The sequence below is a fragment of the Diadema antillarum genome, unplaced genomic scaffold, assembly GCF_040938485.1.
Source record: "Diadema antillarum isolate AM-2024a unplaced genomic scaffold, OU_Dant_1.0 seq00000782_RagTag, whole genome shotgun sequence".
Taxonomy (NCBI): Eukaryota; Metazoa; Echinodermata; class Echinoidea; order Diadematoida; family Diadematidae; genus Diadema; species Diadema antillarum.
The window spans coordinates 645,431-671,233 of record NW_027271670.1 but is presented as its reverse complement, the minus strand read 5'-3'; the positions used below and the strand labels follow the sequence as shown (position 1 = coordinate 671,233).

The 25,803-nt window shown below is 39.5% G+C and overlaps 1 protein-coding gene across 1 annotated transcript in view; it reads left to right on the top strand.

Annotated features, from left to right (window-relative positions):
• Positions 1-1,761: 1,761 nt before the first annotated feature.
• The window catches only part of LOC139739093 (neogenin-like), a 170,484-nt gene continuing 146,442 nt past the window's right edge, over positions 1,762-25,803 (top strand). The window contains exon 1 of the mRNA XM_071649713.1: positions 1,762-2,319. Within this exon, the coding sequence (XP_071505814.1) occupies positions 2,217-2,319 (103 nt within the window). The 5' untranslated portion in view covers positions 1,762-2,216. The remainder of the gene's footprint in view (positions 2,320-25,803) is intronic.

The following is a 25,803-nucleotide window of genomic DNA, read 5'->3' as shown; positions in this document are numbered from 1 at the left end:
ATATATAGATACTGAAGAGAGAAGGGATATTATGAAAGAGAGAGGGGTGTTCGTTGGCAGATGGACGTCGCATACGGAATTTATAGTCAAGATGTTATTTTCCCACGTCTCCCTTCGTCACCATCGTTGGTGAAGTCCATTTACTAGTACGAAGCCTTGTTGTGTCCTTCTTGATTATGTTGCTCTTTGTTTACGCACTTACAAAAGCAGCTACAAAAGTGCCGTTCTAGTTCTACAAGTGATCACAAACTCTGGGGTCATGTCACTTTCATTCCACGGACCGCTCCTATTGAACGTACTATTTCGTTCCAAAAATAATTATCATCAACATCAACAACAACAATGACAAACATGGCATGATAGGCATCTACAAAATAGTCATCAAATTCCTCTATAACCAGTCATCTTTGATAATGCATGATATCTCTCCCATGGAGACACCTTCATCATTATATGAATAACGCGAAATGACAATGGACGTGAGCATATCACAAGTCAAAGATTTATTCGTGTTGAAAAGGAAATGAGCACGCTCACTCTACCCATCAATGTAATATTATTGTTTGTGGAAATATCATTTCCACATTATATTATTAACGCCACACAAATATTAATCTACGATTCACTTCCGTTTCTTTTATTCTTATTATCATTTCTCGCCATAGGCGATAGAATCTTCATGACGACACGACTCTGTTGCTGATGTTCGCTTGAACGCTGACCTGAAACTAAAAATGTCTGCATGAAATGATTGTCTGTTTTGGCAAACCAAAGTAGGACGCGCGTGTGTACGCATGTGGTGTACTGTAACAATATAACGCCATCTACGTTGGCAGCAATCTTGAAATTGGATGTATTCATTTCCAAAACCCCTTTTCATGGCTTGTTCGTTCGTGCGAGATCGACCGCAGTGGGTATGTACATTTAGGATCTGTATGCATGACCACAACAATAGATCGGTCGCATCCTTTTCTCCTTTTTTGTTTTGTTTAAGAGGCAGGAAAAGAACAAGAAAAGAACGTTATGCTATGTCCCTTTTCACCTCTGTTCCTTCCTGTGTCTTCGTCATTCTGTAAATACCCATGTCTCTATTTGTTTGCCACTTTGTCTGCGTACAGCTGTAGACACCACATGCACGGATTATACGTATATATATTTTTTTCACACCTTACCGTGTAAGTGTGTCAAATCAATCAGTTCACCAAGCTGTTCAGATTCTCTTTGCAAATTTTGGATTCTTTCGAACTCCCCATGATGACAGTTTCATCTAAAAACTGTTGGTTTTGGTAGTTGCTTTTAAAATGAAAATATACAAGATTGAACCCACTTACACGCTCTAAGAAGCACAACTGTTATCTAGATAGCTTTATTGAGGTGTTGATACAGGAACCCGTAATCAAGTGAAACGTTTAATAGCTTGAAGCAGAAACTGTGAAAAACAAATCGATATCTATCGATTAATTGGTCCAAAACTGAACTTTCATTGATGCAGGTACGTTTATCTTCTATAGGTAGTCAACGGGAACACGCACCACTGATGCGAGACGCCACTATCTCTGCAACAGATTGATGGTACGTCAGTCATAACAGATGCTGCATTTTGTGACCAATCAGGTTTCGCGAAAGTTGAGATGTAGGGGCGAGGCCCGCCGCTAAAACCGCTGATTGGTTCATTAGTTCGATGACGCGTCTGATATGCAAATTTGCCGGGGTGGGCGACCGATGCGATTCTGCACGATCAATCGAAGATGTAACACTCGGTGTAGGCAGCAGTGGCAGCTGTGCTGGAACTCTGCGTACTCGTATGTTTACGTAGTCTGCTACGGGCTGCGAGCACCGCTGCTGTGGAATTAGATAGCGGGTACCAGTGTGCGCTTACCGCACCGGCACTCGTTGGTAGTTCTTACGGTTCACGCTTGTTTCTGCAGTACGCACCTCCAGTACTCGTACACCTTAGTGAAAGAAAAGCACTCGGTGCAAGATTTGCTACCTACGTTCAGAGAGCATAACCTTACTGATGACACTGATGACATTCTTGGGAACACACTTTTGACACTAACTGGAACTTTTATTCTGGAATTCTATCCGAGATCTATCAACCACGGCCAGTTTTGTTCATATGTGTTGTTGTTTGCTCTTGGGCAGGATTGCAGCACGGAATTGATTGACAAGTTTGGGCAACCACTGTGTGCAACTGCATTTTGGAGGGGTCTTCAATGATGCCCCCCAAGCCCAACCTGTGCCCGGCATCGCTGGGAGGGAAGGTGCTACTAGCTGCGGGATTTATTCTGCTGCTCCTTCCAGTTTCATTAGCACAAGGTGAGAAGTTCAACATTTACCAAGGTGCTACAGGTTTATGTGCATGTGTGTCTGTGTACATATGTGTGCCTATGTATGTGTATTGATTGAGCAGTTCACACGCTAAAAATTAAGATGACTGATCAGGAGGAGAGTGAAGTTTGAACATCTGGATGAAAGCAAGATGAGAATAAATATGCCATTGTTGCCATAGTGACTGATTAAATCAAATCTGCTTGCGTAATTGTGTTGTGTATGCACAAATCATAATGTGTGCGCAAAGTATCCTTTAGGCCAAGTAAAAAAAGAAACCAGTTTCTCGTCCTCGCGCGCATCGATTTTGGCCGCGGCATCGATTTTTTTACTATTTACTATTTTCAAAATGGCGCTGAAAATACCAAGAAATTCATAATTCTCTTCCCAGCCCGCTCCCCGCCCGCATCGATTTTCAGTTGCCGCATCGACTTTTTTGATATTTACTATTTTTTCGGCCGCCGAAAAAAAAAAAAAAAAAATCAGCAATTCACCTACCAATCGTGATGTCTTATTTCTAATTACGCCTTGCGTCCTATACTTAGCTGTAGTACAGCTGTAGCTTCTGTAGTGCGTATGTAATAACGCACGCATTTCACACTGCGAGCTCGGCAAGAAGGAATGACCCACAAAGCAGTTGAACTGTAGTTGGTGCATGGGCGGGCCTGGGCTGTGATGTACAGCGCACTCGGTACGTCGTGATGTAGACAGGACGTTGAGCACCTTCTGTACATTTCTCTCGTGCTGTTGCCTGCTTCATGTGCTGCTAGATTGATTGCGCAATGTAACCACAAACCCCGTTATAACGAGATCCGTGGGACCGGCGATATTACCTCGTTATAACCGGTACCTCGTTATAACCATACTCATTAAAAACAAAGAAAAACATAAGCATGACGTCATACACCCATCAATGAAACTTAAACATATCCTTTGCGTTGTTATTACACAATTATTGAGCGTTATTATTGAGAGAATAAAGGGAGATTTTGTGAATTAGACGAAGAAATAGAGGCTGAAATGATAAGTTAATTCTTTACTGTAATTCTTGTTTGTTAAGCTTTTTCTAAACACCAGCGCAAATATGGGGGCAAATATATATTGTAGAGTAACATACAGGCCTTGTTTACCGTAACTTGCTAGGTATTTTTACGCTGTTGGTGCCCAGCGGGAATGCGATGATTTCATGAATCATTTCGTCTGTAATCTTGTACACATGTACAATGTATGATCGTTGCGCCCAAATGGATTAAAAATGCGTTCTTTATTTTCTTCCGAAAATCTCTTCGCGTTTTGTACGACCGTTCTTGAAAATATGTGACAGGATTGAATGTGGGAGGTTGTCATCCTGTTTACGCAAATCTGTACCAGATCTATTCAAACTAATACATGCGTTTGTTTCTTTTTCTGATTTAGGTTAACATGCGTCATTCAACTTTTTTTTTACGCTACTGTCACCTGGCGAGATCGCGATGATTTCAGAGTAACATACGTGCGTTGTTTACCGCTAACTTGCGAGGTATTTTACGCTGTTGGTGCCCAGCGGGAATTCGATAATTTCATGAATCATTTGGGTGTAATTTTATATAATGTATGACCGTTGCGCTCGAAGGGATTAAAAATGCGTTCTTTATTTTCTTCCGAAAATCTCTTCGCGTTTTGTACATCCGTTCTTGAACTGTTGAATGTGTTTGAGTCTATTTCCGAGCACCGATTAAGTAGGTTAACATGCGTTATTCAACAATTTTTACGCTACTGTCACCCGGCGAGATCGCGATGATTTCATTCATTATTTCGGCTTTAATCATACTCACTCATATTTTAATTATCATTCGTTAAATGATAATGAACACATCCAGATCTATTCAAACTAATACATGCGTTTGTTTCTTTTTCCGAGCACCGATTAATATAGGTTAACATGCGTTATTCAACTATTTTTACTCTACTGTCACCTGGCAGGATCGCGATGATTTCACTAATTATTTCTGCTTTGATCATACACACTCATATTTAAATTATCATTTGTTAAATGATAATGAACAAATCCAGATCTGTTCAAACTAATAAATGCGTTTGCTTCTTTTTCTGAACACCGATTAAGTATATAGGTTAACATGCGTTACTCAACTATTTTAACGCTACTGTCACCCGGCGGGATCGGGGCGATGATTTTATTATTTCGCCTTTAATCGTCCAAACTCATATTTGCTCAAAACCAGCAAAAGAACTGGAAGTCGGAACTAAAATTGGAAAGGATATAATGATGAGTTGCACACGCATTCCAATTGTCCGTTTTTGGTCAAATTTTACTGTCGCTATAACATACATGAAAAGTTTTTGAATGCGTTATCTATTTTTTTCTCGTTGCGCTGTGGTCTGACCTCATATCACGCACGCGTTTCTCGCGAAAAAGAAAACCGAATGATTATGTTTGATAATTAGTAGGAACATCGGAAGGTGTTCCTGTGTCTTATCGCGTGATTAAGAAGAAAACATGGAAGGAACGGTTCTCTGCAAAACGGGAAAAGACGTGGATAGCGAGATTTCGGTTTCCAATGTTTCATTTGTCGCGTGTTTGAAAGCGGCAATTTGGTCAAGAAATGGAACCTCGTTGTATCCGATCAAATTGTTTATGTTTTTCTTTATCATGATTTACCGAAATTGTCCTCGTTATAACCGGAATCTCGTTATAACCGAACACGTCATAACCGATTCGTTCTGCCATTACACCCAAAGGAAAACGGGACCGACGCGATCACCTCGTTATAAGCGGTTCCTCGTTTAACCGAACTCGTTATAACGGGGTTTCCCTGTAGTAGAGGAGACCAGCCAGCCAGCATAGCATGCGTTCTGGAGCTGGAAAAAAAAATCGTGGAGTGATGGAGAGAACCGATCTCAAGCGCACGTGTGCACAGCGAACGGCTTTAAATAGTGAATAAAATACCCGGTAGTATTCAACTGGTTCGTATTCTGTCTTTCAGTAAAAAGGAAATCAGGTGGTTGTTTCACAGGGTTGACAATTGGCAGTATACTGTCTGCGGCATTTTAAATCCTTGAGCGAATAAGTTTTCATATGAGAAAAGATCTAACTCAGTAAGTTTGTGTTGTGTTGACAGGCAAAAATAATGCTATGCATTTCCAGAGATAATGGTTGGATTCATAGGTTCAACAAGTGATGCATAAATGTGTATATTTTATGTTAAAAAAACGTGTTTTTTTTTCCATACCCTTGATATGACTGAATGAATACAGTCACAGTGTAGTTAAATTGGTATACTTGTCATGCATAAACAGCAATATACGCAGATTTGGTATTAATTGTGCATCACTCAAATGATAAGTGGTTTATATCACAATATTCACACATATTACTTTCATTTTGACAATCCTCGAAAAAATAGTAAGATATCAAATAGTAAGGACCTCCCTCATCGCCTTGCTCAAAAAACCCGGACGAGAAACTACTTTCTTTTTTTACTTGGCCTTACATGTGCAGGATGCACAAATACATTCCATGTTTGTTTGTTTTTTATTTTGAGAATGGTGTTTATTTTCATAACCACTGAAAAAATCCTTTCATTAGTCGTTTCAACTTAATACACTCTTTTATGTCGCAAGGTGATGTTGTGTTTTTTCTTTGTAAAATATGATAACGGTACACATTTTGTGATGATGTTACCTGTCAAAGAAAAGTTATAGTTTTGGTGTACGCTTTTAGAGTGAAACTCTGTTGATCATCCATTAGATATCAAAATTACGTAAACAGGACAGATCTACAATATCCAATAAGTCGTGAATGTTAGTAATAGTGTCACCCTTCTATCTCTCTTAAACAGTTGAATGGGCAAGGTTCAGAATCAGAAAAGTAATAATGAGGTGTCGTTTTTGAGTTTTACTCTGTAGCGTAACATTACTTGTAATTAGCCAAACATATCCACATGTGATTATTTTAATGCCCATGTCAAGTGTTTTCAATTTCATAGCCATGTGGAGGTCATCACAGTTCAGGAAAGTGGTAAATATCTTATTAGTTATGGCAATTTGCTGATTGATACAGTAATGGCGCAAAGTGGCCTGAGAGCCTGATCGTTTGTGCTATTAAATTTCATGGATTGTTAGAGTTGGCTCTGATGCTTGACTGAGTAATGGAAGATTAACTGATCACAAATTCTACTAAAGCATGGCCTATTCATGGTAGAAAAGTATTGACCAAACAAGAACACCACTAGTGGCACTTGACAGTGCACCTTTGTTTAGATAAAAATGGAGAACCGACCACTCATATCAGAAGTCAAATAGAATTTGAAAGGTGTGATTTGGCTGAGATGGCAGTGTGGCCCTACCCTTTGCAGAAGTGCAGTTCTTTTGCATTGATACGACGCAGACTGGGGTGTATAGAACGTGCCAAATGCTGGAGGATCTTGCCGCTGTGGTGTCATGTTATTTATTTTCCCCAGCAGTCAAGGTGTTGATGCTCCCTGCTTCTTGTTTTGACCAGAGCGCTCTCACAAACAAACCCAGTCCTAGCTGTCCCCCTCTGAAACCAGTCCTTGTCACCTTTTCATGGAACATAATACTGAGATTACCCTTTGAAAAACCCCATTCCCCCCCCCCTTTTCTCACAACCCTCAAATTTATTCGATTCAGACGTTTTTTGCTCGCTTGCACCCCCCTCTGTCCCGCTTTGTGAACCTATTGAGATGCATTGACCTGGCCACTGATGGGGCTAAACCTGCAAGAAAATACCACAAACTTCCGAAAGTTAGCTTCCTCCTATCTCCTGCTGCATCTCCTGAAGAGATGCAGTCCTCATCTCCAAGGCATCTAGCAGGTGGATAATGAGGAGACAGTTCCTCGTGCCTTCCTCCCGGCCTCTTCTCTCAGCTCCATCTCAACCCAGCGCAAGGTGTTGCTCCTTCCTTTACGCTGTATATGTAATCAATCAGTTTATTTACAACCTGGTGGGCCTTTAATGAAAAGGCAGGGGTTGGGGCAGACATTATCTTGGCTGAGATAGGAGACAAATACTACACTACAGTACAGGTCTCTTTTACCTATTTTTGAGAAAAATAAAAGGAGTGCCCTAAGCTGTAAATAATGGTATATTTGGGCTGCTTGATATGTTCCTTTTTTTCTTCAAAATCAAACATATATGAATCAAATTGAGGAAAACTGTTGGCTTTCATTGTTGAATGTGTAAATGATCTTTCGTGTTTATTGTAGTAACACAAAACAAGAGCAGTTTATTAGGTTTATTTACACTTTCCATCAGCTTTTTGTGGCCTAATTGTTTGAATTTGCATAATGCAGCTAAGATCTCACAATTGTGGTCATATACTCTTTGAAAGTCAGGACAGCTGTATAACAAATTTCACTCTACAACATCTGCAATCATGTCATATTTCTGGCCATACTCTAGTTGATGGGGTGATCCACTAAAACAGAAACACATGGTGCACAATCATGAAAGGCATTCATACAGTTTATGCATTCTCATGTAAAGTCTGCCCTATTCTTGTGCAGGCATGTATTATGAAGATATCAGCAGTACAAGAGTAAAACTTCAAATGATATATAATGATGTCTTTAATGACTTGACTCTCATGATTATAGCTGGCATCCTGAATCCACAACTTCGTTGAAGAGGTATTTTTTAAAAGAAACGTATACCTCAAAACACTGTCCATTTAAACTTTCTTTAGATACATATGTCACTCAGAGACAGACCCCATAGCCTTTCTGAATTTGGAGGAAAAATCTTAATTGTAGCCTTTATCTATCCACATTTTGGAAACCATCTGTCTTTCATGGAGAAGATAATGCTGTTTATGTTTTACACTGAAATTGTAACAAAATGTCTGTGAATTTCTTGTCATTATAGGTTTGGAGCTCTGTAGAGGGTATGATGACGATAGATTTCCTCATGTACATTGTAAATTTGACAGAAACCACCAGGTCTACCTCTGTCTAAAATCTAGTCAGCCCTCGGGCCTTTTTGGCATTATTCTGTCCGTTTTTCCCCTCAATGTGTTTTCCAAAGCAAGTATGTTTTTGTATAATGTATAATTCATCTTGTCTCAGCTGTGTGCTTTGTACCGGTCTCTCCCCCCCCCCCCCCAACTCCTGTGACGCCGATTAATTTCATTTGGTTATTGGCGAAAGAAGATTTCCGTTCGCGTCTGTACATCAGAGCGGCTATGATTTGATTAGTTTGAGGCAAAAGACTGAGGAGCGGTTTACTGGCATGTGATGTGCATACTTTGAACGGGGTGAGAAAAAAAATTGAATCATATTAAAGGGCTGGCTACAGTTGTTGGCCAGAGGATTATCAAATCTTGTTTTTCCCATCCTAGATAATCAGAAGTGATGATTATTAATGATATGATTGTAATGATGATAGTGATATTAGGGATAATTGTAATCATAATGATGGATAAAGCCTGTAGGTTAATCTGTTTGACTAAATATGAGATTGGCATTAGGAATGGTAATCTGAATTCATGATAAATCTGCATCTCATCCAGAGGTACCATAATTTCCACACAGGCACTTCAGACAAATGTCCCAAGGAACCCACTTGTAAACATATTTTGTGTAAATCCAAGGTATTTTTTCATGTGTCTGAAAGTCAACTAGACTCATATTTCTCAATTCATTGATCAGTCCTGGTATGGAAGCCTAGATGTTTTCCAGCCTAGATGTTTTCCACTCTAGCTGTGCTTGAATTTATTCACATTTGTAATTGAAAAGGATTTTTTTTTTTAAAGGAGGCAGAGCTTTTATACTTGTAATTTCTTACTGCATATGATCAATTATCACCTATTCTTTCATTGGTTGGTTTATCCATATATTCATAAAAAACTTATATATGAACACATGACATTCCATCAACCAATCCACTATCAAGAGCATTCCCATGGTATATTCTTGTCAATAGTATGGTGACACCATAGTTAGACTTTGGAAGAGGGCTTTGGAAATTAGTGAGTGCATCACGTACTGCAGAATGAAAGCTAGTCTCTCTGTGCAAATAGTGGTGCGGCCAGGACTGATCATGTCTCTCAAAGCAAAGCAGACCAAGTACCTCTCACCCAGCCTTGTACGAGATTTGAGTGCAAATAGTAGACACAATCTCGGGTTCGAGGCCTAGAAAATCCGGATCAGAGAGGCAGTGGTGTTTTGCCATTGGCACCTTCAGCCAACTGTGGCACACTCTTCCAGACGTAATTCAAATATTTGAACAGTTCCACCACCCAGCTGGTGACTGTGGGCCACCAGTTTTGAATCATTTGGTCTTTCTCCTCACATATTTCTGGAAGAAGGGCGGGAAGACTGCAAGTGATACCAGTGATTCATATCGCAAACTTGGGATATTAACCCATTGAACTACGGGACCATGTTGGTCCCATACAACTGCTATAAGACTTTGAGAATCGCATAGTGGATGGAGTCAGATATTTAACTTTTTAAGTGTGAGGGTTAAAACATATCTTTTTTCCCCCTATCCCAGGAATCAATGATGTTTTCCCATACCTGTCTCATGGTTGTACTTTCTTTGATCCTTTAATATGATTTCTTGGAATACATACCATGCGTGATGTGATGAAAAGAGTCTCGTATAGCACTGAAACTCCATGTAAGACTCAAATGTTTGAACTTTCAATGCAGATAGCTTTACTGAAGTCCCGTTATTTTACTTCCTTGGTCTGCATGCATTGAAAGTAATGTTGAATGCACAGTGTCACAGACCATGAAAGCATGAGAATGATAGGACAAAGTATTGGCATGTACAGTGTACATTCATTCAGATTAATCCTACCTATGGGCTGTTTACATGGCATCTTATCTACAAATCTATATGGATGGATGAATGTGCTAAGAAAGTAAACAAACATAAGTATGAGTGGGTGGCGGGATAGAGGGGATGTGGAAATATAGCACAGGTATGTGAGTACTGGTACAGTGAGAGGGCCGGGGGGGGGGGGGGGGGGGGGGGGGAGATGAAAAAATATGTGCGCAGAGTTATTACCAATAATACCATACTGGAGCCCAGAATGGCTCATAAATATTGAGGATTCCCTTGTTCCCTGTATAAATGCTCTTTCAAATGAAAGGGAGCCAGTAGTATGGCATGGTTGAAGATAGAACAATAACTGGCCAAGTTCAAGCTTCACAGTTAGGCCATGATAAGTTCTCAGCGAGATGTCCCGCAGCCCCTTTGAAATACCCATCCAGCCATGGTTCCCACACCCTGTGTTTTCCACACTTTACTTTTCTCCTCTCTCCCATCTAACTGTGATATCAACCCACACAAACATACATAGCTGAACGCATGACCTTCAGGTCCACAAAAGACCTGTAGACCCACATAGCAGGGGTATCGAGATACTTACATGTGGTTGGTACAACTACGTCAGTCAGTGTGTTGTCATTTTCATATACCTGGTTCACTGTATGAGTGAATTCATTGTACACTTGGATCTGCCGAGTTCTGAGTGTTGGGCATAATATTGGACCACCCTTCATTCAAACCTAGTACTCTAACTGGGTGGACTAAATTGTATGGGTATAATAGTTATCAATACACTGAGTTTGTGTTGAGGTTTAGATTTATCGATATAAAGAATCAACAGGTGGAAATCAACATATATGAGAAGTGCAACGCATATCATTATTGTGGCTAGATCATATTGATCTGTAGTATTTCAGTTCTGTTTGGTTTGACATTTCATGACAACTTAAACATAACATAAACAGATTTCAGTGATATTTATGATGTGTTTATGATACGTCAGACATATTTACAATATGTGGTTATTGGGTAAAACTTTGAATCAGCTCTCTAGTATGAATTGAATGTCATTCTTCCCTAAGCCTTGATGTTATTTCTGTTGGGAGAAAAGGTTTCCAAACTGACTGATGATCACGTTTGGCCCGATGACTCAGACAGTCCTTTATACTTGCTTGCTGCTTAGACTGGGAAGTATTGATTTGGCAGTCGTGAAAAAAACATATCGCTAGAATTTATGAGTGGAATTCTCTGGGATTATGAAATGCATAATGGCATTCATCATGAGCACTCATTGCACTGGTCTAGATGTACAAGTAGCAAACGGGAGCACAACGCATGCATCAAAATGACTCATGTGTGTGAATGAATGTTCGAGACTTATATGGGGGTATTTCTGTAATAAACTCTCACGCGAAATCTACTGCATAGAAATCAGAAGACTGGTGACGACTTTACTTCACAATTTTTTTCCCCCTGCAGTCATTTTCTACTCAGTGAATGATTTTTTCCCCCTTCTCTCTAATAAACCAGGGCCCTATTTCAGTATGCTACCAGTAGAGTTCGAATGATGGTACTCTATTTGAATGCAGTAGACGAGATCGCGCAGTTTACATTGTAGTTGTGTGAGAACAAATGGGGATGAAACAAAATGCATAAAAGAGAGAGAAAAAGTGAGAAAAAGAAGACGATAAAGAATAGGTAACTCTGTGCCCCCCTCCCCCCCCCCCCCCATATCCATGACAAAGGAGGGTTATACATGTTTGTAATATGAGAGCATTTCAATCTAGATTTTGCTGTATGACAGATTTTGTGGGCTGCAGACAGTCTCCCAGCGACGCGATCCGCCCACCAGCAAAGCATGAAGTCTGAAATTGTTACTGATACCTCCCGTTTCTAACCACTGTGGTTTGCAGACGAATGTAGTCACAGGCTCGCAGACTGATTTGCGGTTATGAAGCATGTGGAATCATGATACTTCAAAGTGATGCCACGTAAGAATTCCAAGTGTGGTCTCTCAGGAAGATTTGCTATAAAAGTTTGCAGTTTTATATCTTCTTTGCATACTTATGAGAGCAAACTGCAGCATAATCAAGAATTATGCTGACACTTTCTGCAGAGTCATAATAAGTTGGCAGAGATACATGTATTCAGAGTTTGAATATGCAAAATTTGTCGCGGAATCAATGGAGGTAGAGGGTTGTATGTGTATGTGTGTGTGGTTCTGATTTAAAGCATCTTCAAAAATTGGAAAGTGGTGTACCTGAGAAGTATGACATATTTGTGACATTATATACAACATATATTGACAAACATGCACTGAAGCTTACTTCCACTTCTCTTAATCATGCGATGCAAATCACAGCAGTGTCATCGTTAACTCTATATGGGGAACTCATGATGTTGTATAAAATCAGTTTTAGCATTGCAAGAAAACAGGCTAAGAACATTCTTGATGTATGATTGTGTTGGCATTTCATAATCCTCATCCAGGTATGATTAGATAAATGTTTTGTAAATAAAATTCTCTAAAATATGTCAACATGACTATGTCATTGTAAGAATGTTGTCACTGCTTTGCACTTCAACCCTTTGTATGTTTTGGGTGTTGATAGGCACAGAAAGCCATAATAGTAAAACATTGTGCACTCTGTCCAAAGTCCATGGCATAGAAAGGGTTAATCAGAAAGATGAATTGCAACGATGTGATTGTCAAAAGTGTGGCCCAGTGACGATCTGATGTCATTACGAGCTCAAAATTTCTTTCTTGTATATAATGATTGGCGATAATATGAATAATGATATGGACCTATACTTGGTTGTTTATGTGATGTACTGTGATGACTTGTTGGAAAAAACAAGTTGACAGATGCATGCCTATGAGGATTTGAGGACTTTTTTGGGGTACCTTTGAGGAGTAAGACTTTTGAGGTCGTTACCCCATAGCCTTAGAGCATTACAGTTTAAGTGATAATGACAGATTCTCCAAGGGGGTTATTTCATTGACTGGGCCAGGGGAGGGAGAGATATCAACAGTTTTCAATGTAGAGTAGAAGTGAAGCCATGTAATAGGTCTAACAAAAGGATTATATGATACTAGTCTAGTGTACTCAAGCATGATAATGGAATAATAGGTTGCCTTTTGAAAATGGACCACAGCAAAGTCCAACGAATTAAAGAGTCTTTGTTTTTAATGATGATTCATAGTAGTTAGGCCTAAGTGTTCCTCTTGTTACATGGTGTTTTTTTTTTTTTTTTTTTTTGTCCTGGCTGTGCTCCCAGACTACCCTTCAGGGTGGCTGTATTCACCTTTTGAATAGTTTCGAGTGTTTTGAGGAGGAGGGGAAGGTCAGCTGAGGTCAATTCCATGTCTAGTCTTGAAAGTTCAGACACTCTATCTGAGCCATTTTTATTTTTGAAATCAAGTAACATAAGATCTATTCTGTATATCTCTTTCTTGTAGAACATTCTGTAACTGACCAATGTGCTGAGGGTTCTTTGGTTTACATGAGTATGGTACCTATATGGAACATTATATAGACAGAAAAGATCATTTAAGTAACCTGATTTGACATGAGCCTCAGGGCAAATGCTTTTCTTCTCAAATTGTAGTGTAGGCCTGAGTGACATTTGCATAAATTTTTGACAATCAGCTCAGAGGCCTATATGGATAAAGTTGGTTTAAGATAAGGAAGAAAAGATGTTCCATGTTTTCATAATTCCTGCAGCTCAATGAAGAATAGAGCAATGAATGTTTGTGTCATTGTAGCTCTGCACTGAAGCTTCAGAACCATGTACACTGTACATCTTATAGGTCTAAGTGAGTGCTGGCATACACAAAACTACCTTCCACATGTGTAAATGTAGTGGCGTATGTAAAGGTCACAAGGTCACACAATGGGCAAGCCCCTTTGAATGGTGCTTTATTGATTCCCCCTTTGTGGCTGATCTCTAAGAAGGTATGTGAAAAGATTGTCATTGACGAGCAGGATCCAGTATCAATGTGCATTTACAAAACAGTGAGTGAGCCCTCCTCTTCTCAGAAACACTGCAGAGAGAGATAGAGGGAGAATCTAGAACGCTGCCAGTGATGGCTTTCCAAAGGAATGCATCTTCTGGATGCGGTAACCTGGCAACGGTGGGAAGAGGCTCAGACTTAATGACCCCGATTGTTGATGTCTTCTCCCTCAGATCTGTCACAGGATGATGATGATGAAGGATGACGTTAAGTGGCCAGTCAGTATTTGCCGCTGCTTTGCGCAAGGAAAGTGACACATGATGGCTGGTCATCCATATCCTTGGGATGAGGTTTATGATGGCCCGCTCTCTCCGTATTATACTCAGATTTGCTAGATACCTTACAAGGGACATTACTTTGATCAGTGCACATACAATTTATGAGCATTGATATTTCCTTGTGACATTTGATACCTCATGGTATGTCTATAAGATTTAGCTAGCTCTCCAAGTTTTTGAAGGTAAATGGAGAATGATCATGCATCCTCTGTGTCATGTGTGATACCTTCTGATATGTCCATTGTTTTATCATGTGCCATTATACCTACATGTACAGTGTTGTTTATGCTTCATATCCAAGCTTTCAATATATAGGTTAAACAAAAAAGACCACTTGCCAAATAGATACAGCGGATGAGAAAACAAATGTAAATGAATGAAAGTATGACATCGGTTAAGGATCACGAAGAAACCTTTTAACTAATCAGTCTCGAGACATCAAACTATTAATTCATCTGATGCTAAACATGTAAGGCTATGGGATTAGACATTTTGTCTCACTCGAAAAATTGGGCAGGCATGCTGAAGATCAACAGTGTCTTGAATGATGTGGGCTTTAGCACCCTCAAGTTAAATTTGGGCACAAAAAGGGGGACATACATGTTTTCTCGCGAGCACTGAATAGCGAGTATTCTCCATGATGGAAGGGTCCCGAGTAGGAATGGTCAAATATGCATTAGCATCTTCAGCATCACGGCAAGAAGGAGCAACACGATATGTATCACAATTAAGGTCGTGTTTTATTTCGGGATGCGGCTATCATCATCCTCGTATCACCCCCCTCAGTCTGGGTGTTCTGACAAGAAAATGAGTGGTAATTTCCCAAATGGGGGGAAGATAGGTAGCTTTTGGCAGGATTGAGAATAAATGCTAGTAGGCATTTGTTGATGTCCTTGCTCTCTGAGATGTTCTGTTTTGTTTTTTGAAAATCAAGAAATGGCATTCATCAACATTCGTGCATTCCAGAATATCCTGCTGAATTTTGTGAGATCTGACAGCCAAATGCAACATGTTCCTCCCTGTCCTGTAAAATCTTGAAGTCTAGACTCATAATCTGTTCATGGAAAGCATCCCATTTATATCTCTATTGTGAAAATGGAAGTGACAGTTCTTTAAATGCAATTTACTTACGTAGTTTGAGCATATTTTCATGCTTATCTAATTGCTAAACTGACATGAATGCTCATGTAGATAAATGTGTGGAGCAAACAACAAAACTAGGAACAATCAAACACACACTTTACTCCGAGGAACACACATTTATGTTGAAAGTTATATTTGTTTATATATATTGATAAAATGAATCTCATTTATGTTGGCCTGTGTGTCATCTGTACAACACTATAAAAATATGATGATTGGGGAAAGTAATCCATTTACCTTAAAGAAATTATGACTGCAATGAAATTTGCAGATGGGCAGCCGCTGATCAGTAAGTGTTGAATGAAATATCTTATATGATTTTATTGTAAAAAGATTGGAAGGGTGTACCGTACTGAATGCTAAGTAAATGGTACATAATGATGATAAAAATGGACCTTGAAATAATCCCCTTTGTCTCACATGTGTTGAAATTGCTTTGTGTTTAAAGTATGTCTTTTTGTTTTAACTAAAATATACTCAAATATGAAATATCGAATTTGCTTAGAGAATTCAGTCCTCTCCACTTTTCTCTAAGCAAATTTGCAGTATTGTAAACCAAACGTATAATATTTATCTTGAGCTTTGAAATCAAGATAAAACTGCTTTCAAGAACATGCAATATCAGTGATAAAGGCCTCACAGACGTGTGACCAAGAATACTTTCTCACCGTGACTATGTAATGCAAAGTAACATTACTGACAAGCTTGAATGATCATATCATTATCATTTAATGTTATTTGACTGTTGTTCAGATCTCCACTGATCTGTGGCACTTTGTCGCCGCGTGTTCGAGCGCTGCAAATTTCTCATTGAGATTCATTCTCCGTTAACATTTTAGCACCCTGTCATGATCCAGTTCAGGCAAAGAAACACATATGTTTTCCAACTCTGCACCCCCTTCCTTACACGCACACACACTAAGGTTGCCACAGGCAACTCAGAATCTGAAGGTTTACAGGTACATTGTCTGGAACGCCTCGTAAACCAAGCACTCGACAACTGAACATCATTTGAGGTCATAGTATTCAATGTCAAGTGACTCGTGCGTGTTATGTTACTGGAACTAAGCCCAACTATTCCTTCAAGCCCAGAGTCCTTCGCAAGACCACTTGTCTCACAAATGAGGTGTTAGTGATCATGAAGTGTTAATTAAGGCTGAAATGCAGGTGCCTTTTAAAAAGAGACAATTTGCCTTGATTTGCTCACACTTTTAATCAATGATTTGAGTTCCCTTGTGCTATTTTGAACCTGTGTAGGACATGCTTAGTGGAGCTGCAATGGCGATGCATTGTTTTTACCCTTTCAAGTGATGAGACATAAAGTGACAGGCGCACAATAGGAGTGTCTTCCACCCCTCTTTTAGTTGTGGGCTCCCATTAATTCTCCCCAATGCCTGAATGGGAGTAATCGTCCGCAGATCACAGAGTGATATACAAAATGTATGCAAGCCATCCGGCCGCTGGGGCACGGGGCGTGAGCTAATCGGTCCGTGGGCCAATTGAGGTGTGCCAAATGGGAAAACGTGCTTTGCGTCAGCTCGACTCAGCCCCCACGCTGGGCCAGACGGATTCCAGAAGTAGGATGGCATCACATGACCCGGGCAAGGCAAAAGTGAAAAGATAACAACTTTATCATTGGTATTGGAACTGATCTACCAGTCACCAGCCATCCCCTTTTATGGCATTTGTGATATTTTGGTGGGTTTTTTGGGCCATGACCAATAAAAATGTTTGTAAGTGCAACTGAGAAGAAGAATGATGCAGATAAGAATAATAAAATCCTATTTCGATAAGTAATGAGCAAGTAAATTATAAAAAAATCTTTTATGTAGACTAATTGCAGAAAAGCTACAGAATCAGTGTTTTGTCATGTTCACACTTCACATCTTGACCTCATAAAACAGTAGATTATAGCTTCCAAGGAATGAGACATTTCGTTTTGTTTTCAATATCAAGACAAATTATACTACCACTCTAGGTGATGTACAGTGCAATCATAGGGAATAGAACTCTGAAGAAATTGCAATGGATTGATAATTGCCCGTCATCAACATAAATGAACATAGATTATTCTGGAGAAATTGCTTAATTTCAGGTAGTAAATAAATGAGTGATTAAGCTGGTATAGCAGTCCTACTTGTCTGAAATAATGGATTTCTAAGGTAAAGTTTGATGGACATTTTCTTGAGGGTTACAAATTTAGGGCTGCCACTGCCACTCTGTCTTCCTGACAAGTGATTTCTACTCACAAACTGTTTCAGGGAGTTCGGAATATTTGGGGTCAATAGGTAATAAAGGCTTTTGTGGCACATGAGGGAGCAGCAATCAAAGTAGGACATTTGACAGACTTTTGTAAATTATCTGAATAGATTAGGATAGCTTTCAGCACTGGGGTACAGCCATGGAACATGATAACTTCCCCCAAATTGCGCCGATAACTGACTTGACAAAGGCGGCGTAGAAGAGAGGTAAGAAAACTTGGTGCGAATCGGGTAGATGGGTGGAAGGATGGATTGACGACCCCACCGTGCCCCAGATATCGCTCTAATTTGTTGGCATTTGTCATCGGGATAGAACCTGAAGCTGGGATATTCTGTTTCTTAAATTAGAGGTGGCGCAGAAGGACCCTGTCAGCTTGCGACACTTCGTGTGCTGTTCGTGAATTCCTGTCGAAGTCCGACGTCACCAGGGGGTTCCCACTTTGGGGCTCTGAAACAGCTCAGTGTAGCCAGAAAGTAATCTTACTACAGTTGTGTCACCATCCATTACTTTTTCAAATATCTTTGCTATTTCTACTCAAATTCCATGTAATTTGTGTTGTTTGTTTTTTCAATCTAGTTGATAACCTTTGATATTGAGCATGTTTGCACACTTGGAATTATGCCTGCAAAATCCAAAGAATTTTATCGCTGTTTAGGCATTTGTCATCATACTTACCACTTGTCATAGGGTGGATCAAGATAACTGTGGCTTTGGAATTCTCAGAAAGATGATTATAATTATGAAGACCATCAGCCTAGACTCTGGTTGATATCAATTTCAGACCGGTCTATTTCTAACCCTCCCTCTGGCTCGTGGTCTTGAAAGGCCCAGTATCGTGGATTTTCCTGTCATCCATTTTCTCAACTCTCCCACCTCCCCCTCCCCCACCTCTACCTTCCTACCCCCGCCCTGATATATTTCAGGAGTGTGTGGAGGGTCGAGGAATTTTCTCAGTTTTCCGTCGGCGATCCGTATGGATGACGGCGACCCACATTAGATCACCATTACCGCACTCTCATACACAGTTTGCTGATGGATTTTTGCACACGCGGCGAGAGAAATCAATGGGCTCTCCGGCAAGGTCACGTCCATTAGAGGCGGGGCAAATGGCACGCTTCAACCGTTGTCTGTCCTACCATCGCGGAGATGATGGTCGAGATTGCAGGGTGGGGGGGGGGGGGGTAGCAGATATGATGACACCTAGCTGGCTCTCATCATTAACTCTCTGCTAGCCACTCTGATTACCAGCCCATAGGGTTGTGTGCAAAATTTGTGCACATTTGACTCACTAGCACAGAAAGGGTTAAATGGCTCTCTCTCTCCTTCCTCTCCTTCTTTCCCTTCTCTTCAGTGCATATCTTTGATAGACCATCCCATTAATATATTCAAATTTATGGCCATTTCTACTGGTTTCTACTGACCTCTGACCATTTCTGCTGATGCTCATGGATGACTAAGTTTTTTATTTAACCTGCCTTCTTCCATTAACCTGTTTCATGACTATCAAATTTTATGCATGCCTTTATGACCTAAAAAGCTTGCATACGAGACTTCAGTGACAAAACAACTACTGATGCATGTGCGCAAACCGGACTATTAGCATCAGAGTGTGTTTAGTAGGAACAGGTGAAATTTGATAGAACAGTATAACTACTGGGAGAAAAATAACCATAAGTTTGTATCATATTTGTTAAGTAGCCTGCTTTCTTATCCCTTTTGATGATCAGTTCGATTTAATTAATTTTGTCACAACTAAATGTTACCAGGTCGTATTTATATAACGGTTGGCCTCAGCCTCTCTGGCAAGCCCCCCCCCCCCCCCCCCCCACCATGATTCATAAGATATTTATCAGAAGATGATTTTTTTAAAAACAAATAAAATCTTATCCCAGATAACCTGTGGATATACTACTCAAACATTTAGAAATAAATCCTCCCTGAAAAATCCTCCCATTTTCTTGAGCTGCTTCAAACATCTCCTTGTGACAGAAGTGAAATAATCAAACATAGAATGTTTTATGATATTGATAAATCAATTGATGTAATAATATTGCTCCTTCTTGAGGTTTCCAATTTTGTGTTGGAGACAAGTCACAATACGTGCAAATGAGTTGCACTTTATCATAAATCTCTAAATACATGTATAATCATGACTAAATCCAGACCAGTAAATAAAGGAAAACAAATCCAGGACAGAATATGGTTGAGAAAGAAAGCAGAGTAGATTTCACAAGAGCTGAGAACATGAATGAGCAGAAGGAAGTGAATTGTGATAAAAGTTTTTAAAAGAATGGTAGCATACTCATAGGCAGAGACAATATGACACTACAAGTTGATGCTTTGCATCAGTGTTGCCAGAACAGAGAGAACATGTTCACCTCCCTCTTCCTCGCAGTGTCTTCACTCTGCAATGTCATTCAACGCACACCCTCAAGTGTATTCTCATTAAATAAGGAACACAAATACCCTGCACCGAGGAAATAATTGCTGTTTAGGCTCGCGTGCCGTGCGATAGCTGTACGACAGAGAGGAGGCTGCCACGTCGCTGTGACGCAAAGCCCAGCTCGTCTTCAGGAGGGGCCGAGTGAAAACGTAACGACAGCCATGTCTCTCGCCCGAATTCCTACACTTGAGGGAGAAGGAAGGTAAAGGAGCTTTATTGGAATGCAGGGGAACGTTTACAAATGAAATGATTGACATAACTTTGCACTGGACTGTAAGAAACACAAATTCTTATACTTAGTTGTTACTCTGGTGCAATTCAGACAATGAAATGCCATTCAGAAAGATATGGATCTGGCCTTTTAAGTGTATCTTGTGATTGTTTGTAGGCTATTGGATATATAATTTTCATGTAGGCCTGGTGGAAGTGTGAAATACACGGCTGATTGAAAAATGGTAAACTATGTTTACAGAGTACTCTGAGAAGAATTGTACAACCTTCTAATGAATATTTGCAAATCAGGATGAGAAACAGATTTGAAGTTTTAGTGTATTATTACAACTTGAATGCTTTCTGATGATTATTCTGTAACACACTGCTGCTGTAAACCATAACCACTAAATGATAGAACAAATGAACAACGTAACTCAGCTCAAGACTGGGCTGTTACTATCAACCATAACAGTGAATTTGTTCCAGATTGCAGAATTACCTGAGAACATTCTACTCCAACCCAATCTGTACCTCTTTGTTTTGTTAGGGAATTACTGTGACATGCAACATTTCAAGAGCCCAATTGTCAAGCTGCCCCATCGATCCCACCGCTGATGTAGTAATGTAGTACCAGTGGCAGTGGGTAAATAGATCGATAGCTTGGAGTTGGCTCTGCAAACTGAACCAGGCTACCTGGAGATTTCTCGATCCATACTCTAAATCTCGGGTGAGGATGTTTAATCTATGCTTGAATCGAGATGTGAGAGCACTTTGTCAAACTTTGTAGGGCTATTGACATTTTTGGGACTCCCTATTCAGCACAAGTTGTGTGCCATATGCGTATATTGAGGCTAGGCCATTGCCAGTGTAAATTGGCGTGGTTTGGGGGCAAAGAGCAAAATGAGATAGGGAGAGAGAGGAAGACCAAAAAACAAAAACAAAAAGAAAAAAACACAAAAAAGAAGTGAAAAGAAAAAGAGAGAGATAGAGAAATAGAGAGTGAGAGATGAAAATATAAAGGAACACAGCACAAGGAGCTAAAAGAAAAACAGAAAGGTTGGGTGTATATTTGTACAATGTATTTGAATTCGATGGGAAAGAACCTCATCCAAGGATGGAAAAACTCCCCTCGCAAGGAAAACAATCAAATTACGTTGAAACAGTTAGAGGAGGGAGGGCAAGATGCGGCAAAGTATCCAGCGGCAAATTTCTTTGATTCGCCAATAATGGTTACCCTAGCTGACAATGTGACATTTGGAAAACAGGACTATTTGGTAAACGCTGCAAGCATTTCCTCCTAATTTGAACTCGCTCGAAAGCAAAATGTGATTGTAGGAGGAGTGGAGAAAAGCAAACGACGACTGGATGGCATCCCTTCCTTGCATCTCCAACTGGAGCATTTTGTGCAGCAGAAGAGCGCACCTGTTAAATGTCAGGAGGTCACTGTAAGAAAAGTTTGCCACAAAAGACCTCTTCACGTCACAGCACGATGAAAATTCAAGGTTCGAGATTTTTTTTTTTGCGAATACAAATTAGCGCGCTTATTCATTTTCTATTCACATCAGCCCGAAGAGAGTTGGCCCAAAATTTTTCGAGAGCTATTTCAATATAGCATGTCTTAAAAGAATTGCCCTAGTGATCGATCTTGCAATTCGCAGGCTGCAGCTGAGTGCAGGTCACACACGTAAGGCATGATGGGATGTATCGTGCTAATTTTTTTAAAGGGAATTCACATTATCAAATAGCACACTATTTACCCGGAAATATCCTGCTATTTCCAAAATACCCCTACTTTAACTCAAAAATCTTTTCTCAATCTGATGTTTCAAATTAGCATGGTAATTTGAAATCACATTATCAAATAGCACGCTATTTCATAATTTCTAGGATTAGTTTCCCCAAATCAGAAATAGCGTGTCGTTTCAAAACATTGAATGGATGTGAAATAGCCTCGAAAGAAACAAAACACAAAATCACCCAGAGTTATCACTGTACAGAGATTTTGAAATCTAAAGTATGATTACATACTGTAAATGCCAAGTTGAGTGTCAGACTAATAGAACATTTGATGACCATTTCACAACGATGGGAATTTTCAATTGTATATAAATGTTGGAGAGTTTCAAAATGTTGCATGTTGTCATTAGATACTGTGTAAGTGGGAAAAGTTGTGCATTTTGTGCAGCCTGAAACTGGCATGAAAATCAGAGCACATAAGTTGCCATATTATAATACTTTCTTTTTCTTTAAAGGGACGCAGTCCTCACGAAATTAAAAAAAATATGTTGTTGTTGGTACCTCCAATGAACTACTTTCATCAAAAACAAACTTTCAAATCGCCAAATAAGCTCGTACATTTCGGTTAAAAAAGTGTGACTCTGCAAATGAGCAAGTCTTGGCGGAGAGTCATACGTCATCGATGCACAACTCTTTCCAGCGGTGTTCTGCTCGTCATCCCTAGTTATTTATAAATACATGTTTACTATTTATTCTTATATTAATTGTATATATAAATAAGCTTGAAATATTTTGTTTGAAATAATACAACCACATATTGTCACATTTTATGAAAAAATCAGGTATGATCATTTTGAACACTTAAATTGGTTTTCTGAGGCACGGCTGTCAACTTGAGAGTAGGGCATCAATGACGTTGCAACTTTTGGCAGGCTCTTACACGATCGCTTGCAGGAATTATTTTTTAAAAATCGCGTACGGAGACAATTTTTGATATCCACGCGTATAAATTGGTGAAAGGTTATATTTTTTACTCTTCTTAATTATCAGTACAGTGAAAATCTCAGGACTGCTTCCCTTTAATCCTTGGAATTACAAACACACAAACTCCTCTTACCTGGCCAAGTGCAAAAATTGAATTGGAATGGAAATGGAATTTCAAAAGACCATACTTTTCTTTGTGTATGTTTGAATTTGATGAAAGTTTTACCTTTTTGTTTGTTTGATTGTAATATAGTTATCAAGGTCAAGCTAAACTTGATGTGGCCATTTGCTTAAATTTGGTGATTTATCATCAATAAGATGGTGTGAGATCATGAAAAAAGAAGCAGGTAGCCATGGTGATACATCATTCATGTTGAAGCGCTGTCAGATTGCGGCAACCTGTCAGGGCAGTAATTGAATCTCGGCGAATTCATTAGGGCAATATCTGTTTCCGTTGCCAGGATCCGGGGGCTTAAGAGCGGGTCTCCTCATGTTTCAAAGCATGAATGTTGAAACGAAAGGACAAGCGATGCCTAAAGTGTGAACATCTGTCGGCTGTTCACCCGCTCCTGTTTTGTTTTTCCTTGGTGTAAGACAAAGCAATCAAAATGCCTGGAAGCTGAACTGCTTTGTCATAGTTGTCTTGACCGCGCGAGTCTAATAACAAGCATTCACCACAGACTCACTCCAAAGAATGAAGCGATCGATGAAGATGGATTCATATGTGAGGGTGAGGGGAGAGCCTCTCCATCCCCCCCCCCCCCCAAAAAAAAAAGAGAAGAAAAAACCTGGAATGACAAAAAATGTGTATTAGCATAATACAATGAAGCCACTATGGAAATGGGTTAGTGGCAACATATGCCAAACTGATTACCATTGATTGTAGCTTGCTTATGACTACTGAAATATTGTGATTTTTTAGAAGGACAGGCAAGGGGGGGGGGGGGGGAGGGGGGGAGGGGGGAAGAAGAGGAGGGGGGGGGGGAGTGAGTAAGAGACCAGGATAGAAATGTGATGGAGAATCAACATTGCATTGCTGCTCAGAGTTTCCTTCTTATATTCTCTTTCTCCCTCTCCTTCTTTTATGTTCTTCCTTTCTTCTTCTCTTTCTTTTAACGCTCCCCTTCTCTCCCACCCCCTCTCCCTGTTCTAAAATGAAAGGGTTTGGTTGTTGGTTTTGTTTGATGATTTTTGATAAAGGTATAATATAAAGCTTATGGTGTAGATTGAAATATTGAGCTGTTTGTCTTGTGGCAAGCAAGAACTTCACCTCATTGTTGTCTTTGGTGGTGATGACATGGCATAGTCCCTGCAAGGTCTAAAGGGGGTGCAGTGTTTGTTTCCTTATTGCCTGATGTTATGGCCGTAGTATTGTCACAATTGATCGCCATCTTGATTTGTTATTCTGGTTTTTCGGAGCATGTTCATTTGTCGCAGTTATTGCAGAGTTCATATTTTCATGCATATTGTTCTTGAAAAATGGGCCTAGCTTGTCGCAGGTTTGACTTCTCTTCATGCCTTTGACCTTTGACCTAGCAGCATTTGATACTATCCCGTATAATATGTATTCCCCCCCCCAAAAAAAAAAGTATATGTATATATGTATATATATATATATATATATATATATATATATATATATATATATATATATATATACATATACTTATATATATATATATATATATATATATACATTTATATATATATATACATTTATATATATATATATATATATATATATATATATAAACATTTGAAGCTAATTGTAATGAGATTAAGAATGAGTGAAAAATGTAAAAGTGGAAATTTTCACCTATGAATTACATACGAAAAGTTGTTTAGTATACAGTTACAGATGAAAGTGCTACCCTGCTGAAAGAAAATGGAATAAGTGAATAAATGAAGTAAATGAGTAAATGGAGCTCCCTGATTTCCCCTGGATTTGAAAAAAAAAACCCAAACTTGATACAATGATAACTTCTGTAATCCCCATGTCTGTATCTACCATAATTTTTAATTAAAGAAAACAATAATATTCTTTACCACCTGTCATCTTATATCACTGGAGATAATCTTTTGGTGGTGGAGCTCATCAATGTAGCGAAATATTTACATTTGAAGCTGGTAGAAATCATGACTGAGAAATATTCCGAGGTTGGTTCTGCAATCATCCAGACTTGTATCTGTAGAGAACAGGTGTAATAGCAATGTGTATGACATAGTCATATATTTGTTGCCCATGTACGTGTGGCCCATGCCATCCGTGTTTGCCTGGTCAGGGTATAGAGCATGGATAAAATAATGTAGGCCTATGTCTGTGGCTTTTCACACATATGAAAATGTATGTGATTTTTTTTTTCTTAGCAGCACTTCTCAGACAGTAACCATAGACTTGCCTCCAGTTGTTTTTTTAAATGCTATAGCTTTCTTTGAATATTCCTGAGTGTGTTCATAAATTATGTGTGTCAGAGTTTGACTGTTCAGTAGATCCAGCAGGGGATCTATTCCAGCAATGCATAATTCTCGCTAGCCCTCAATGCACACTAATGACAGGACATCTCTATTTACTGAATGGGCTACAATTCATGCTCCAGGGACA